The sequence below is a fragment of the Sorex araneus genome, chromosome 1, assembly GCF_027595985.1.
Source record: "Sorex araneus isolate mSorAra2 chromosome 1, mSorAra2.pri, whole genome shotgun sequence".
NCBI classification, from domain to species: Eukaryota; Metazoa; Chordata; class Mammalia; order Eulipotyphla; family Soricidae; genus Sorex; species Sorex araneus.
This window is the reverse complement of record NC_073302.1, coordinates 20662923-20678033: the sequence shown is the minus strand read 5'-3', so window position 1 is coordinate 20678033 and position 15111 is coordinate 20662923. Positions and strand designations below refer to the sequence as shown.

Below are 15111 nucleotides of genomic sequence, written 5' to 3'. Positions count from 1 at the left end.
CCCACCCCCACCACCAAGTTCTGAACCAAGGAGTTTTAATTTTTTTTTTATTTTCAGATCAATTCAAACATTTGAACATGGTTTTATAGTTTATATAAAACTTTCGACCTCGGAGGCTGGAGCGATAGCACAGCGGGGAGGGCGTTTGCCTTGCACACGGCCGACCCGGGTTCGAATCCCAGCATCCCATATGATCCCCTGAGCACCACCAGGAGTAATTCCTGAGTGCAGAGCCAGGAGTAACCCCTGTGCATCGCCGGGTGTGACCCAAAAAGCAAAAAAAGAAAAAAAAAAAACTTTCGACCTCTTGCTGCCCGGTTGGGACTGGTTCTCCCGACCCACTTTCCTGCAGGGCAGCTCCCGGGGGCCGGGCCACAGCTGCCGCCTCGGACAGGCCACGTGTGCTTCCCTTTGCCACAGTCCTCACCACTCCCTGCTGCCTCCCCACAGCTCACGGCTGCGTGGCAGGTGTCAGTTCTCACAGTGATCACGTGATCGCCTGCCTTCCATCCTGCTCGTCTGTGCCCATCACCTACCCCGTAGCATGCCTTTGCAGCCCCGCCCTTTCAGGAACCCCGTCTGAGGACCCACGGCTCCAAAGATGAGTCGGTGGCTCTGTCCTCTGGGGCTTCCTCCTCCTCGCCCTCCCGCCAAAGCCCTCCACAGAGCCCAGCAGAAACCCACACGTCTCCCCCACCCACCCCACCCCCGGGTTTGGTGGGCCTCTACGGGAAGAGAGTCTGGGGGCGGCAGAAGGTTGAGCAGATGGTGAAAGTTTTCGCGTTTCCTCCAGGGAGACAGGAGGGACGCGCTGCGGGTCTCTTGCCCACGGGCATGGCACCTGGAGGCAGCCAGCCAGGCCTGGACGATGGAGTATGAGGTGGCCCTCGGGGGCTGTGGGCCCTGCCCTCTCCCTCAGAGCCCCATGGCCATCTCTCCAGTGCCCGTGTGGTCAGACCCTGGACTCAGTCTGCCGACACGGCAGCTGGGCCGAGGGCTGAGGGAGAGATGCCGGGGGTGTTGGCCTCAGCTCTCCGGTTCCGGAGGCAGGTCTTGGCGAGGATGCCTTCCTGCCATCTCTGAGCACCCGCTTTATTGTGCCTGGGTCTCCCCAAAGGAGAGTGGCCGGGGGCCCTGGAGCTCATGGCCCTCCCCGGCTGTGAGAGAGAAAGGGTTCCTGGGTGGGAGGAACCAGCCCCACCAAACCCTGCGGGCCCCAGTCTCCCCTCTTGCCCGCCCTTGACTCTGGGGCAAGGTGGGGTTTGCACCTGCAGGGGCTTGGGAGAAGGATGCTGCTAGGTTTTGGGGCAGGGAAGCTCTGAGGTGCCGGGTGCTGGGCTGGTCCACCCTGGGATGACAGATGGGGAAGGGCAGAGGTGTACATGTGCCCTCGCTCTCGAGCACCTTCCCGGGAGAACTTCACGTACCGTGCACACGCAGGCTTCCAACTGGAGGCGGAAGTACAAGACGTGCCCTGTCAGCTCAGCGCTCCAGGACTGTTTATGAATGGGGGCGGGGTGGGGGGCGGGGGGGACTCAGTAGTGGTCACTGCTGCTGTTTCATGGGTCTGCCAGAGGATGGGGGACACGAGGACGTAGATGGGGACTCGCATCCCCACCCAGACCTTCCCTAGAAGAAACTCTCTTCCAGACCCCGAGCGTCGGCTCCTGGTTCGGCCCCTTCTGCAGATCTGTGCCAGCCTGGTCCCCCCTCCCAGTCCCCGATTCCTCGCTAGGGAGGGTCCAGGGGACCGTGGCAGAGCCGTGGCTGGTGCACTGGCGGTGACCGGTGGCGAGACTCGGGAGCTGAGCGCCCCCCTTTTGCTCCAGGCCAGGCTAGACGCGTCTGCTGCTTCCTCCCGAGACCCCTCCTCACCTGAGAGAGGCAGCCCGGGCCAGCCCAGCCAGCAGCGCCTCAGCTTGGTGACGTGGCTGGTCTGGAGTCCATGTTGGGTCGTGGCAGGGTCAGGAACGTCTCCCTGTCGCCCAGGTCTTTACAGCCCCACCTGGACAGTGAGCACCTGCGGGCCTTTTGTTGGTGCTTCCCGTTGCGTTTGGGTTTGGTGGGCCCAGGGCCTCGTCTGTGCCAGGCACAGTGCTGCAGGGGCCGCTCCCTGAGGGGCGCTGCTGCGTGTCCACTTCCCTTCCCCTCCTCCCCCGGCCACCCTGCAGAATCCCAGCCCCCCACACCCTGAGCGCCTGCCCTGCCCATGTGGGAAGGCGTAGGACCAATGGCCTCTCCCCAAGCAGGGACCACCCCCGCCCCCCCCACCCCCGGGCAAGGCCCTTAAGGAACTGAGATTTTGAAAAGTGACTTTGCCGGCCCCTCTGTTCCGGAAGTCTGCGGTGTCCAGCTGGGGCCGGGCTCAGCGCGTCGGAGACCTTCCTGTGCAGGGCTGGCCTGGGGGCAAAGGGGGGTGCCCAGGCCAAACTGACTCTGGGGCACACCCAGCCTCCCCCGACAGTGCCAGGGGGCACGGGGGAACCCCATTGTCCTCAACCCGCCACCACCTCAGTGCCTTCTGCAGGGCTCTGGGGACTGGGGACGCTGTCCTCTGGGGTGTCCGGTGACACCTGGCGGGAGACGTGCCTTGTGGGGTAACACTGGCGACCCCGGAGCAGACCCCTTCCTCCAGTGACTCTTCCTCCAGGCCTGGCCCCCCCCTGCCTGGTGGCCCCTGGAGACCCTCTGCTCTGGTTGCCGGCTGCCCAGGCCAGGGCACCCTCTGTGCAGTGGGGGTCAGCGGGCCCAGTGACAGTGTCTCCTGGGAGGAGCTGAGGCCCAGCAGCGTCTGCCTGTCGGGGTGCTGGTCCCACATGCAGCCCCCCGGCCCGCTCCAGGCACCCTCCGGAGGGTCTCCAGGGCGAGGCAGACGAGCAGGCAGCTACCACGAGTGAGTTGCTGGGGGGCGTGGCTGTGGCTCCCGGCCTCTCCAGGAGAGACCCCCGGGTACCACCCAGCCTGACCGCTGGCCTGCCCACCCCGGGGCCCGTGCCCGCGCTGACCCACCCACCCCTGCCCTCCCTCCCAGCAGAAAGCGCCTTCAGTCGCCGAGCGGAAGGCAAAGCACAAAACCACTTTGAAGAGACCAACAGCAGCTCCCAGAACTCCAGCGGTAAGTGGCCCCCGGCGGGCGTCCGGGCAGGGTCCGCACGGAGCCCAGGGCTGCGCCTGGAGCGGGGAGGGCAGGGAACTGCGGGGTGGGGGGCGGGGGTGGGGGGCGAGCTTCTCAGGACCTGCCCAGGCTTCCCGTCTGGGTCTGAGAGAGCGCGCTTTTGTGGGGTCACTCCCGGGCCCTTTCCGGGAGAGGTCAAGTGGCCTTGGAGCCGGAGGCCCCAGCGTCGGCTCCCCTTGGGACCCGGAACCTTCCAGAGTTTTCCTTCCGGCAGCACCAGCATTCAGCTCGGGCTCCTGGTGGTATTTGGTGCCCCCTGGCGGTCTCTTCTCACAAGCCCCCAGAAAGCCACGAGCCCCAAGGGAGTGGGAAGGCTCTGGGATGGTCCAGAACCTTCCATTGTGGCAGGGCGCCCCACGCCGTGGGAATCCCATTTCTTGGGTTAGGAGCCAAACTCTGCCGCCGCCACCGCGGTGCCGCAGTGCCGTGGTAGAGACCCTGAGGCTGGGGTGCCCCGGGCCCACCTGGGCGTCAGGTGACCGCTGGCTCCCCTGGGAGAGGATCCCGCTGGACCTCGGGCTCCCAGCAGGGGACACTGTCACTCTGCCCCGCAACCCCCACTGCACCCCAACCAGATCTCGCAGGAGCAGACGACTGGTCTCGGCCCCAGGGGAGGGCAGAGGGGGCCAGGCCTGGGTGACTGTCCAGGGGTCACCCGTGTTACCCCACGAGGCACATCCACTGCCGGGTGCCACCCAAGACCAAGAGGACAGCGTCCCCGGTCCCCAGAGCCCTGCAGAAGGCACCGAGGGGGTTTCCAGCTGAGGGCCAGCGGGTGTCGGGGGGCTGGGTGTGCCCCAGAGTCATTTGGCCTGAGCGCCCCCTTGCCCCCAGCCCTGCCCAGGACAAAGGTCTCCGGGGGCTCAGGCCCGCACACAGTGGCTGCTGCCCTGGTCTCTGGCAGAGGTGTCGGCCCGAGCCTGTTCTGAGTGAGGGGTGCCGTGGAGAACCCCCGGGATTACACAGGGCCCTTTTTTGTTGTTTGTTTTGTTTTTCATTGTTTTGGTCATACCCAGCACAGGGGTTCCTCCTGGCTCTGCTCTCAGGAATTTCTCCTGGCGGTGCTCAGGGGACCGTATAGCCTGTGTGTCCGGCAGGAGGGATGTTCTCCTGGACAGGGCTGGAGACCGCTGCTTTAGCCCAGAGTGCGCTGGCGGCTTCCCCTCAAGGCCACGGGGTGAGGTCCGGGCTGGGGAGGGTCCCCCCCGCCTCCTCCTCCCTGCACTCTGGCCGTGTGTGTGCCTGGTACTGCCCCCCACGTGTGTCTCCCATCTCCCGTCCCCCTCCTTGTGCCCGAGGCACGTGGGACTCTTACTCCCACTTTCCCGACAGGGCCCTGGCGAGGTGTAGACCCGCCGGGCTCCACACTGGAAGGGGGTGGAGTCAGGATCAGCCAGCCCCCTGTCCGGGTCCCCCCTCAGAGCGGAGAGGGTCCGGGGAGGAAGCCCCCCGCTCTGGGAGCCCCATTGTGGCTTCCCCTCGCCCCAGACAGAGGGTAGCAGTCAGGAGGGTTGTCCAGCTCCAGCTCCGGGTGAGACCTAGGCACCCCCTACTCTCCCAGGCCCCCCCCACCTATAGATGAAGTGATGGGTGGGGGTGGGAATGGCGGGCGAGGCAGGGCAGCGACCTCCCCAGACCTCCTAAGCCCCCCACCCCAGGACACAGGGGGCCCAGCCCCAGGCGCAGGAAGGGGTTCGACAAGAGCAGCCCCCTCGGGAATGTGGCCACTCTCCCTGCGCCCTGGCTCCTGACCCCGGGGGCAGCCTCAGGACACCTCTCCCAAGCCCTGGCTCTTCCTCCTCCTCTTCCTCGCTCCTGCCCTTTGCTCCTTGGCACTGCGTCGTCCTGCTCCTGCCTTCCTCTGGCCTGCACCGGGCTCTGCCTGGCATGAGTGTCCGTCCCTCTGTGTCCCTCCTACTCCCTGTCCCCTGTCCCCCCCTACTCCACCCCTGTCCTGTGGCTCCTCCTGTTCCTTCCCTGGATCCCCTGCCCTTCCTCCCCTCCTCGCCCTGCCCTGCCGCTTGGTGGGCCCGGTCTGTGTTCTAGGCCCGGCTTGCGGCTCTTTCCCTGGCAGAGAAGGGAACCAGAGCACCGCCCATGGAGCCCTCCCCAGCCCCGGGTCCTGGCGTGTCATGCCCGTGCCGTGCCCGGCTGGCACCCAGCAGACGCTCAATCACCGGCTGCGCATGCTCCCTCCGTGCCGGGTGGGGGGGGGGGTGCAGCAGGCCGAGCCCCGTGCCGGGCCCCTCCCCGCATGTCTGGGCCCCCAGCTGGCCCCGCCCTCACGCGGCCGCCCCGTCTCTCTCCAGAGCCCTACACGTGTGGCGCGTGCGGGATCCAGTTCCAGTTCTACAACAATCTGCTGGAGCACATGCAGTCCCACGCAGGTGAGCGGGTGGCCCTGGGCCAGAGCCAGCCCCGTGGGGCGTGGGGGGGAGGCGCGACCCCCAGGTTTGCTGCAGGCCACATCCCACCCGGTGCTCAGGGGCTACACTCCCACACGCTCAGGGCTGCTCCCCATAAGTGCTCTGGAGCCTGCCTGGTGCTGGGGATGGAACCCAGGGTTCCCACATGCGCCCCAGCCCTTTGACCTCCCCAACTCTTGTCTTGGATTTCCGGGAGCCCCGGTCAGGCGAATAGAACACAGAGGGATGGGGGTGGGGGCGTCTGTGTTCTGTGGGGGGGGGGGTGCAGAGGATGGAGTCAGAAGGCCTCCAGACCCCTGGGCCGGGACCAGAGGCCAGCAGGGAGCCAACGGGGACACAGAGGCAGGAATCGCGTGGGGTTGAGCATAGGGGTGAGTGGAGGAGGCGCCGTGGGCGTCACCAGGTCTTGTCCTATAACCTGAGCGTGTGCTGGCATGTCCGGGAGAGCGTGGCTCCTTAGTTTCCCCGCCCGTGCTCCTCACGGGCCAGCCCTTCGCCACCCCCCACCCCTGCCTAGGCTATGGGTCCAGAGACCAGCCATAGAGCCACCACGCAGGCCGGTATGTCACAGCCTCCCCTCAGCCCTGGGACCACCCCGCCGGCTTTGGACCTTCTTCACTCGAGGCCCCCGGCCTGCCCCCTTCGGGCATCTGAGCCGGGCGCCGCCCACTCTGCTCTGCTGTCAGTGGGCATCCTGGAAGCACCCAGGGCAGCCCCAGTGCTCGGGGGCTTAAGAATCATTACCCCCGCGGCCACACCGCAGGCCAGTGCAGGGGCCTTAGGTGGGTGGCCTTCAAGGGCGTCGCTCGGGGGCCGGGATCCTTCCTTCTTGGGCTCCATCCCGGATGGGTGGGAAATGGGGGCACCCGTCCTTCTGTGCCCAAGACCCCCCAGGGACACGTTTGCATCCATAGACCAGCCCAGCCTTGGCGGAGGTCACAGGATCGGGGCAGGGCTGGAACCCTGGTGTTTCTCGTTCCTCGGGAGGCCGGGGTGGAGCCAGGACAGGGCCTGGTGACCCGGGGGCCTGCCACGCAGCTGCCCTTGTTCCAGCGGGGGCCCGTGGCATGGCCTCACTCATCCCATCGCAGTTCTTAGGGCGTTGGGATCACTTCCGGTCTGTCCCGAGTGACCTAGGGCTACGCCAAGGACCGTCTCTCTGAGGGAGACGCAGCCCAGACTCTGCTCCAAGTGACCACTTGGCTGGCTCGCTGCCTCCTCGGTTCACCTTCTGCTCATGGGGGTCTGCTGTCCACGGACAGGGCACTAGCTCTCGCAGTCTTTGGGGAAGGCCCGTGATGGCGGCCGTGTCTGGGCGCCTCCCAGCGTGGACGGCAGGGGGCGGGGGTACCGTGGTGTTGGGACACAAAATGCTCGGCACAGCTGTATTATAATGAACAACTTTGTAAATCATGCTGTGGTGCCGGGGATTCCAGCCGGGGCCCCCCACATTAAAAACACGTGCTCCACAGCGGGTAGGGCATTTGCCTTGCACACGGCCGACCCAGGTTCAAATCCCAGCATCCCATATGGTCCCCTGAGCACCGCCAGGGGTAATTCCTGAGTGCATGAGCCAGGAGTGACCCCTGTGCATCTCCGGGTGTGACCCAAAAAGAAAAAAAAAAAACACGTGCTCCAGCCCTTCCGGTCCCCACCGGCTTCATTTCTAGTGGACCCCGACTCAGGAGACGTCCCCGCCCGGCTCTCCTGCGGACCTGCCTCCCGGGGGTGTCCCCTCAGACAGGGACGGTCTCCTTCTCAAAAGGAAGGGCACCGGCCTGGCACCGCCGACCCCCACGGAGACCCCTGCTGTCTGAGCCTCATCCCTCACGCCCTGAGCCACCGCCACACACTCAGGCCTGGCTTGAAGCGGGGCTGGGGGTCGGTTGTGTCCCCCCTGCCTGGGCAGCCCTCGGCCTCGGCCTGTGGGTGTCGAGTCTCTGAACTCCCAGACCCTCACCCCGCCCCTCGCACCTGTAGGGTCCCTGTGCGTGCCGATCTCTCGGACTGTTTAATGGGTGCAGTCCAATGGAAAAGCAGATTGAGCCGTGGCCTAGATGAGGCCCACCAGCAACCCGCTCCCAGCACCTCCACTTGTCGCTCCCCCCTCACCCCCCCCCCAGAGCAGGGACTGCTTTGTTCTGGTCCAGCGCTGACCGAGAATGCCGGCCCCGCCATCCAGAGCAAAGCCAGCCGGATCCCAGCCAGGCAGAGTCCGGATTAAAGGATTGACTCCTCGGAGAGAAATTAAGCGTCATGATCTGTGCGTTCACCCCCGCAGATAAGGGGGATCAGCGTGGAATGACAGCAGGGCTCATTAAGAAGCTGCTGCCCGGGGTGGGGAATTCCCACGAATCCACTTCCTGCCTGCTGCAAGGCGGCCGGGCCGAGCCCTGGGGACGGGGGTCGCGAGTGACGAGGGCACCTGGGGAGAGTGCTCAAGCACGTGTGACTCGCCTCATGGGGAATGTCCCCATGCAGAGGAAGAAACGGAGGCAGCGCGTGGTGACAGTGGCGGTGGGAAGGCCGTCGGGATAGGTGGTTTGCTCCACCACCTCGAGAAACTGAGGCACACATAGTCACGTGACTTGGCCAGGGCTTGGGAGTCACCAGCAGGCTGCAGTTCCAGCCCTTGTGCAATTCCAGCCTTGAGCTCTCAGTGGACATCCGCTGCCCACCCCCCCGCCCCCCCCATACCCCCCAACCCCCCCACACACAGCTTTTTGGGTCACACCTGGCGATGCTCAGGGGTTGCTCAGGGCTCTGCACGCAGGAATCACTCCTGGATGTGCTCTGGGGACCCTGTGGGAATCCGGGGATCAAACCCAGGTCAGCCGTGTGCAAGGCAGATGCCCTCCCGGCTGTACTGTCGCTCCGGCCCCCTCTGTTGGGCTTTCGTGAGGGCTGTCTTAGCGTGCAGGAACGGCATCTTACTGTGGCTTGGTGGCTCAGGAGACGGAGCAGCGTTAGTTTCTTGTGGCTTCTTTGCTGTTTGAGAATCTTCCATGGAGAAATGTCTCTTCAGATCCTTCCCCTCTTCTTCCACGGCTTGTGTTACTGAGTTGTAACAGTTCTTTCTGTCTCATGGGTCCAGGGTCTCTGCAGATGCACGCTCTGAGGCTCGGGATCTCTGGATCTCGCAGATGCATGCTCTGTGACCAGGGATCTCTGCAGATGCATGTTCTGCACCCCGGGATCTCTCCGATGCAGGCTCTGCCGCCCGGGGTCTCTGCAGATGCACGCTCTGCAGCCCAGTGTCGCTGCAGATGCATGCCCAGGATCTCAGCAGATGCACGCTCTGCAGCTGGAGTCTCTGCAGATGCACCTCTGCAGCCCGGGATCTCTGCAGATGCACGCTCGGCAAGTGTTTCCTCCTGTTCTGCGGACTCTTCATTCTCATGATGTTACCCTTTGAAGTACAAATGGTTTTCATTGTGATGATGTCTCTATTTTTTTTTTCACTTTTATTATGTTTACATCATACCTCAGAAGCCATTGCCAAACCCAAGGTCAAACCCAAGATTTAACACCTGTCTTCTTAGAGGAGCTTCCTGGTCTGAGCTCCCACACACGTGTCCACACTCGCTCTGAGTTAGTAGGAATCAGATGTAATGTGAGGTAGGGATCCAGCTTCTTCCTCCTGCTTGTGGATATCCTGTTGTCCCAGCACCACTGTTAGTGAAAGACTGTTCTTTGCTCCAATGAATTGTCCGGGAGCCCCTGCCAAAAACAAATTGGCCATAAATGCAAGGGTTTTTTTTTTTTCTGGATTCCAAATACTGTTTCATTGATCAATATATCTTTCTGTGTATGCCAGTGTGCACTGTATTTGATTATTCTAATCTAATCAGGAAGCATGAAACCTTCCAACTTTTGTTCTTTCTTCAATATTGTTTTGGCAATTCTTCATTTCCTTCATTTCATGTGAGTTATAGGATCAACTTAGCAAACTGTGAAAAAGACTGCCAGAGTTTTTGATTTATGTGCATTCTAGACCAATTTGGTTAGTATTGCCATTTTAATAACGTCGTCTTCCAGTTTGGGATCACAGAATGTTTTGCAGTTAAGTATTTCAGTTCTTTCATACATATTTTTAGTTTTCATGAGTATGTCCTGCACTTCTTTTGTAAATTCATTCCTTAGTACTTCATTGTTTTGAAAGCTATTATAATGGAACTTTTTAAAAAAATGTTTTCAGTGTTTATTAATAGTTTTTGTATGGCATTGATGTTTATTTCGATTTTTTCTTCTTTTTTGGGTCGCACCTGGCAATGCTTAGGGGTTGCTCCTGGCTTTGCACTCAGGAATCACTCCTGGCAAGGCAAACACCCGACCCGCTGTGCTATCACTCCAGCCCCTCCATTGATCTTTATTTTGCAAGCTCCATGAACTTACCTGTAGTTTATCAGTGGGGTGGGGGTGGGGAGAGGCAGAGAGATAGTAAGGTACTCGCCTTGCACACGACCAACCTGGGTTCTATCTCTGGTGATCCATAAGGTCCTCCTGAGCCTCACCAGGAGTGATTCCTGAGTGCAGAGCCGGGAATAAACCCTCTCAGCACAGCCAGGTGTGGCACAAAAAAAAAAAAAAAATGTGTGCGTATGAATCGACTAGCTTTTCCTGTCCACACATCATGTCACCTGCAAATATAGGCAATTTTGTTTTTTTCATTTTAATCTGATGTCCTTTCTTTCTTTGCCTGGCCATCTGATGTAACTATTTTCTAGAGGTTTATCCAGCTTTTTTAAGGTTTTTTTTTTTCTTTTTGGGTCATACCTGGCGATGCACAGGGGTTACTCCTGGCTCTGTACTCAGGAATCACCCCTGGTGGTGCTCAGGGGACCATATGGGATGCTGGGAATCGAACCCAGGTCGGCCACATGCAAGGCAAACGCCCTACCCGCTGTGCTATTGCTCCAGCCCCGGTTTTTTTGTTTTTTGTGGGGATGGGGTTGCATACCTGGCAGTGTTCCGGGCTTACGCTTGACTCCAACTCAGGGGACCATATGTGGTGCCAGGGATCGAACCTGGTTCAGGCACGTGCAAGCGCGCACCTTACACGCTGTGCTGTGTCTCTGTCTCTGTCTCTGTCTCTCTGTCTCTGTCTGTCTGTCTGTCTGTCTGTCTCTCTCTCTCTCTCTCTCTCTCTCTCTCTCTCTCTCTCTCTCTCTCTCTCTCCCCAGCCCAGAGTTTATCAGCTCAGTAGATTCAAGCGTAAGATTCCCCGTAAAGAGGCTGAAGAAGTTTTTTGCTCTTCCTAGTTTGATGAGAATTGTATCTTGAGTGGGTGTTGACATTTTTTCATACATTAATATGGTTTTTACATCTGTAGGGATTGTTTCTTTTGTCTTCCTCAGCATAAAAAAAATTACATGGAAGCCACATTTACATTTCTGGTATAAACTCCACATAACCGTGATGTATTATTATTTTCATTATACTCTCGTCTTCTAAATTTCGGAGGGGTGGTCTCTCTCACCCTGCTCGGGACCCAGGTCCGCTCCTAGTGATGCTTAGCCTGACAGAGCCGGACAGGGCAGTCCTCTCAATCCACTGCAGGCCGCACCCCCCCCACCCGCCACACCTACCCGTGCTCAGTGCATGGGGTACTGAGCACCAAACCTGGGGGCCTCACACGGGCATAGCATGTGCTCCATCCCTTTGAGCTATCTCCCTAACCCATCCTTTGCTAATGGAGCAATAGCACAGCGGTTGGGTGTTCGCCTTTCACACGGCCGACCCAAGTTCGATTCCTCCACCCCTCTCAGAGAGCCCGGCAAGCTACTGAGAGTATCGAGCCTGCACGGCAGAGCCTGGCAAGCTACCCGTGTGTATTGGATATGCCAAACACAGTAACAATAAGTCTCTCAATGAGAGACGTTACTGGTGCCCGCTCGAACAAATCAATCAGTGACAGTGACACTTTTTTATTTAAGCTAATTTTTATTTAAAACACTGCAATTTGGAGCTGGAGCAATAGCACAGCAGGTAGGGCAGCATTTGTCTTACACACGGCCAACCCGGATTCAATCCCCAGCATCCCATATGGTCCCCCGAGCACCGCCAGGAGTCATTCCTGAGTGCAGAGCCAGGAATAACTCCTGAGCAACACCAGGTGTGACCCAAAACGAAAAAAAAATCGCAATTTACAAACTTGTTCATTATACAATTGTTTCAAGCGTTTTGTGTTCCAACACCACTCGTTTCAACATCCCCAGTTTCCCTCCCAACCCCCATCCTGCCCCAAATATTTTGGTCACGATCACTGATGTACTCCTATTTTCTTCATGAGAAGGTAACTATCAGTTCAATGTTAATTTTTTTTCTTTTTGGGTCACATCTGGCGATGCACAGGGGTTACTCCTGGCTCTGCACTCAGGAATTACTCCTGGCGGTGCTCAGGGGACCATATGGGATGCTGGGAATCGAACCTGGGTCGGCCGCATGCAAGGCAAACGCCCTACCCGCTGTGCTATCGCTCCAGCCCCCTCAATTTTAATTTTCAAGTTTTAGACTATTTTAGTTTTTTCTATTTATTTGGAAGTTAACTTTGATACTTAATGTCTTCCAGAATCATAAGCGGTCAAATGTATTGAGACAGTTGTTCATAATCCTTATCAATTATTTTTAATATCTGTTGCATTTGTGGACTGGAGCGATAGCACAGTGGGTAGGGCGTTTGCCTTGCATGCGGCCGACCCAGGTTCGATTCCTCTGTCCCTCTCAGAGAGCCCAGCAAGCAACTGAGTATCCCGCTCGCATAACACAGCCTGGCAAGCTACTCGTGGCGTATTCGATCTGCCAAAAATAGTAACAACAAGTCTCACAATGGAGATGTTACTGGTGCCTGCTCAAGCAAATCGATGAACAATGGGAAGACAGTGCTACCGTACTACAGTGCTATCTGTTGCATCTGTAGTGGTGTCTCCTCATTCATTCCTGTTAGCTTTAGTTGGTGTGCTCCTTTTATTTAGAAAAAAATCTGGAAGTTTGTTTTTGAATTTTTTTTTTGTAAAACACCGAATCAGATTTTCATGGCATTGATATTTTTCTCCCTTCGAGTCATATTAGCATACTTTTCACATTGTGTGAGAAAGTTTCAACAGTGGCCTCTGTTTCCCCTTCCATACTTTGTGCTATTGTCATATAAATTAATTCTACATTTAACTATCACAGTGCAGTATTATTTTCCAGTAAGAGGTCAGTTTTCCCCCCTCCCTCTCTCCCTTTCTTTCTTCCTCCCTCCCAGCCTCCCTCCCGTCCTACCCAGGATAGAACACTAAACCTACATCCCTGACCAGAAGTCAGTTATCTTTTGAAGAGATATAAAATGCACTATAGCACTGTTGTCCTGTTGTTCACCAATTTGCTCGAGCGGGCACCGGTAACATCTCCATTGTGAGACTTGTTGTTACTATTTCTGGCATATCGAATATGTCACAGGTAGCTCGCCAGGTTCTGTCGTGCGGGCAGAATATTCTCGGTAGCTTGCCAGGCTCTCCGAGAGGGATGGAGGAATTGAGCATATAAAATAAATATGTATAATAAATTACTTTCAAAAAAATCATTAATCAACCATGTAGTTGTTTACTCTCTTCCTGTAGCTCTAGGTTCTCATTTATGGTCATCTTTCTTAAAACAATCTGTTTTGTGTTACTGTCCTCATTTACTTATTACTTGTTATGTATTCTTCCTTGGGCTTTGGGGCTACATCTGGCAGTGTTCAGGGTCTGCTCCTGGCCCTGTGCTCAGAAGCTACCACTGGTTGTTATCTGGGGACCATAGGTGGTATGGAGACCATAATCCAGGTTCATGGTCACCACCTCTGTGTGCAAGGCAAGAGCCTTATCTCCTGTATTACATCTCAGGCCTCTTTTTTTTGCCTTTATTTCATCTTCATGACTGAAAGATGTTGTTACTTGAAATAGAATTTTAGGTTGATGTTTTAGTACTTTATTCTGTCGCCTGGTGAATGGCATAATTTCTAATAAGAAATCAGTTGTCATTCTTTTTGTTGTTGTTGATTATATTAAATTATTGTTTTAAATACATAAGGAAGGTAACACCAACTTAGACTAGAATAAATACCTAAATGGTCAAGGTAACATTCAACATTTTAAAACTTTTGAAGAAAACAAGCAGCTTCATGACCCATAACTAAAGAAAAACAAACTTCAAGACAAAAATACAACCAAAACAGAAAATTTCTATTAGATCTTTTAATCAAAAGATAATGAAAAAAATGCCAAGAAAAAGACATAGACCAGGGCAGGGGGTAAGAGGGAGTATTTCTAATACATAAACCAACTCAGAATTAATATCTAGAATTTGTGATGGACTTGATAATAAACAAAACACAATCTGTTGTTCAAAATTGCCAAATGACATGAACTGATCCTTTCAGAGCCGCATTACTTTTATGTTTGTAAAAAGTAACCTCAGCCTAAGTCAGGGACCCGGGAATTAAACTTCAGAATAGAATATCATTTCACACCCAGCAGACAGGCTGAGAGCGGCAGGTCATGGCAAAATGAAACCAGGACGTGGAGGAACTGGAACTCTGACATCAGTTGTCATCCTTACGTTTGTTTGTCTGTCCAGAACTGTCCTGCTCCTGTGGCAGTTTCGAAGAGACTCGCAGGTAAAGAACTCACAGGTTCTTCACAGTGCACGGACCCCCCCCATTAGGCCTTGATAGTATTTATTTGTTTTTAATCTGCAGGGGGTCAGTTGACTTTTTCTGAATCTAAGTTTATGGTCTAAGTTTATGGCCATTTCTTCACATTTTTTCCCCCTGCATTTCCCTCTTTTCTGGGTCTTCTATTATATGCCTGCTAAACATTGGATGTCATCCATACTTTATTCATTTATTTTTGACTTTTATTCTCTGTTTTTCATGTTGAATAGTTGCTGGTTCTCCTGCTCTGTCTCCAGGTCCCCTGATGGTTTTCTTATCGTGGAATTTAATGTGTTTTTACCCCATACCTTATCCCAATGTTTATTTACTGCCGGCGAGTGGCAGGAGGGGGCACACGGGGGTGTAGGCTTGGGCGTGCCCCTCAGTGCTCAGGGATATTCCTAGCTCTGTGCTTCAGGGTGGACCTCTGGTGAGCCCTGTGTTGCCCAGGATGGAAACAGGGTCTGCCAGAGCTGCTGCATACAAGTGCCTTGCTTCCAGCCCCTTATTCTGTTTCTTATTTTATGCTTTGGTTTAGGGGCCACACCCCAGGGCCCTCAGGGGGTCACGCCCCTCAGAAATCACTCCTGGGAGTGTCTATTGGGTGGAGAGCATATAGGATGCCAGGGATCGAACCCAGGTCGGCTGCCTGCAAGGCAAACACCCTCCCCACTTGGCCTGTTGCTCCGGCCCAGATTCTGTTTACTCGAGTATCTTTGCTCCCCTTTCTTCCTCTTCTGTGTCCTTGCTGTGCTCCCCGGAGGTCACGTGTGCTTGGCTGCGGTGCTCAGCGGGACTCACACTCTGGTTTCAGTGCGTGTACACGTGTCTGC

The 15111-nt window shown here is 56.5% G+C and overlaps 1 protein-coding gene across 4 annotated transcripts in view; it reads left to right on the top strand.

The window, feature by feature from the left end:
• ZNF618 (zinc finger protein 618) overlaps positions 1 to 15111 on the top strand; it is a 192905-nt gene that overhangs the window by 170894 nt on the left and 6900 nt on the right. For 2 of the 4 annotated variants that reach the window (XM_055121867.1, XM_055121879.1), the window contains 2 exons: positions 3032 to 3115; positions 5485 to 5562. In XM_055121867.1, coding sequence (XP_054977842.1) covers positions 3032 to 3115; positions 5485 to 5562 — 162 coding nt within the window. The remainder of the gene's footprint in view (positions 1 to 3031; positions 3116 to 5484; positions 5563 to 15111) is intronic. The other 2 variants (XM_055121873.1, XM_055121888.1) reach the window with 1 other exon arrangement.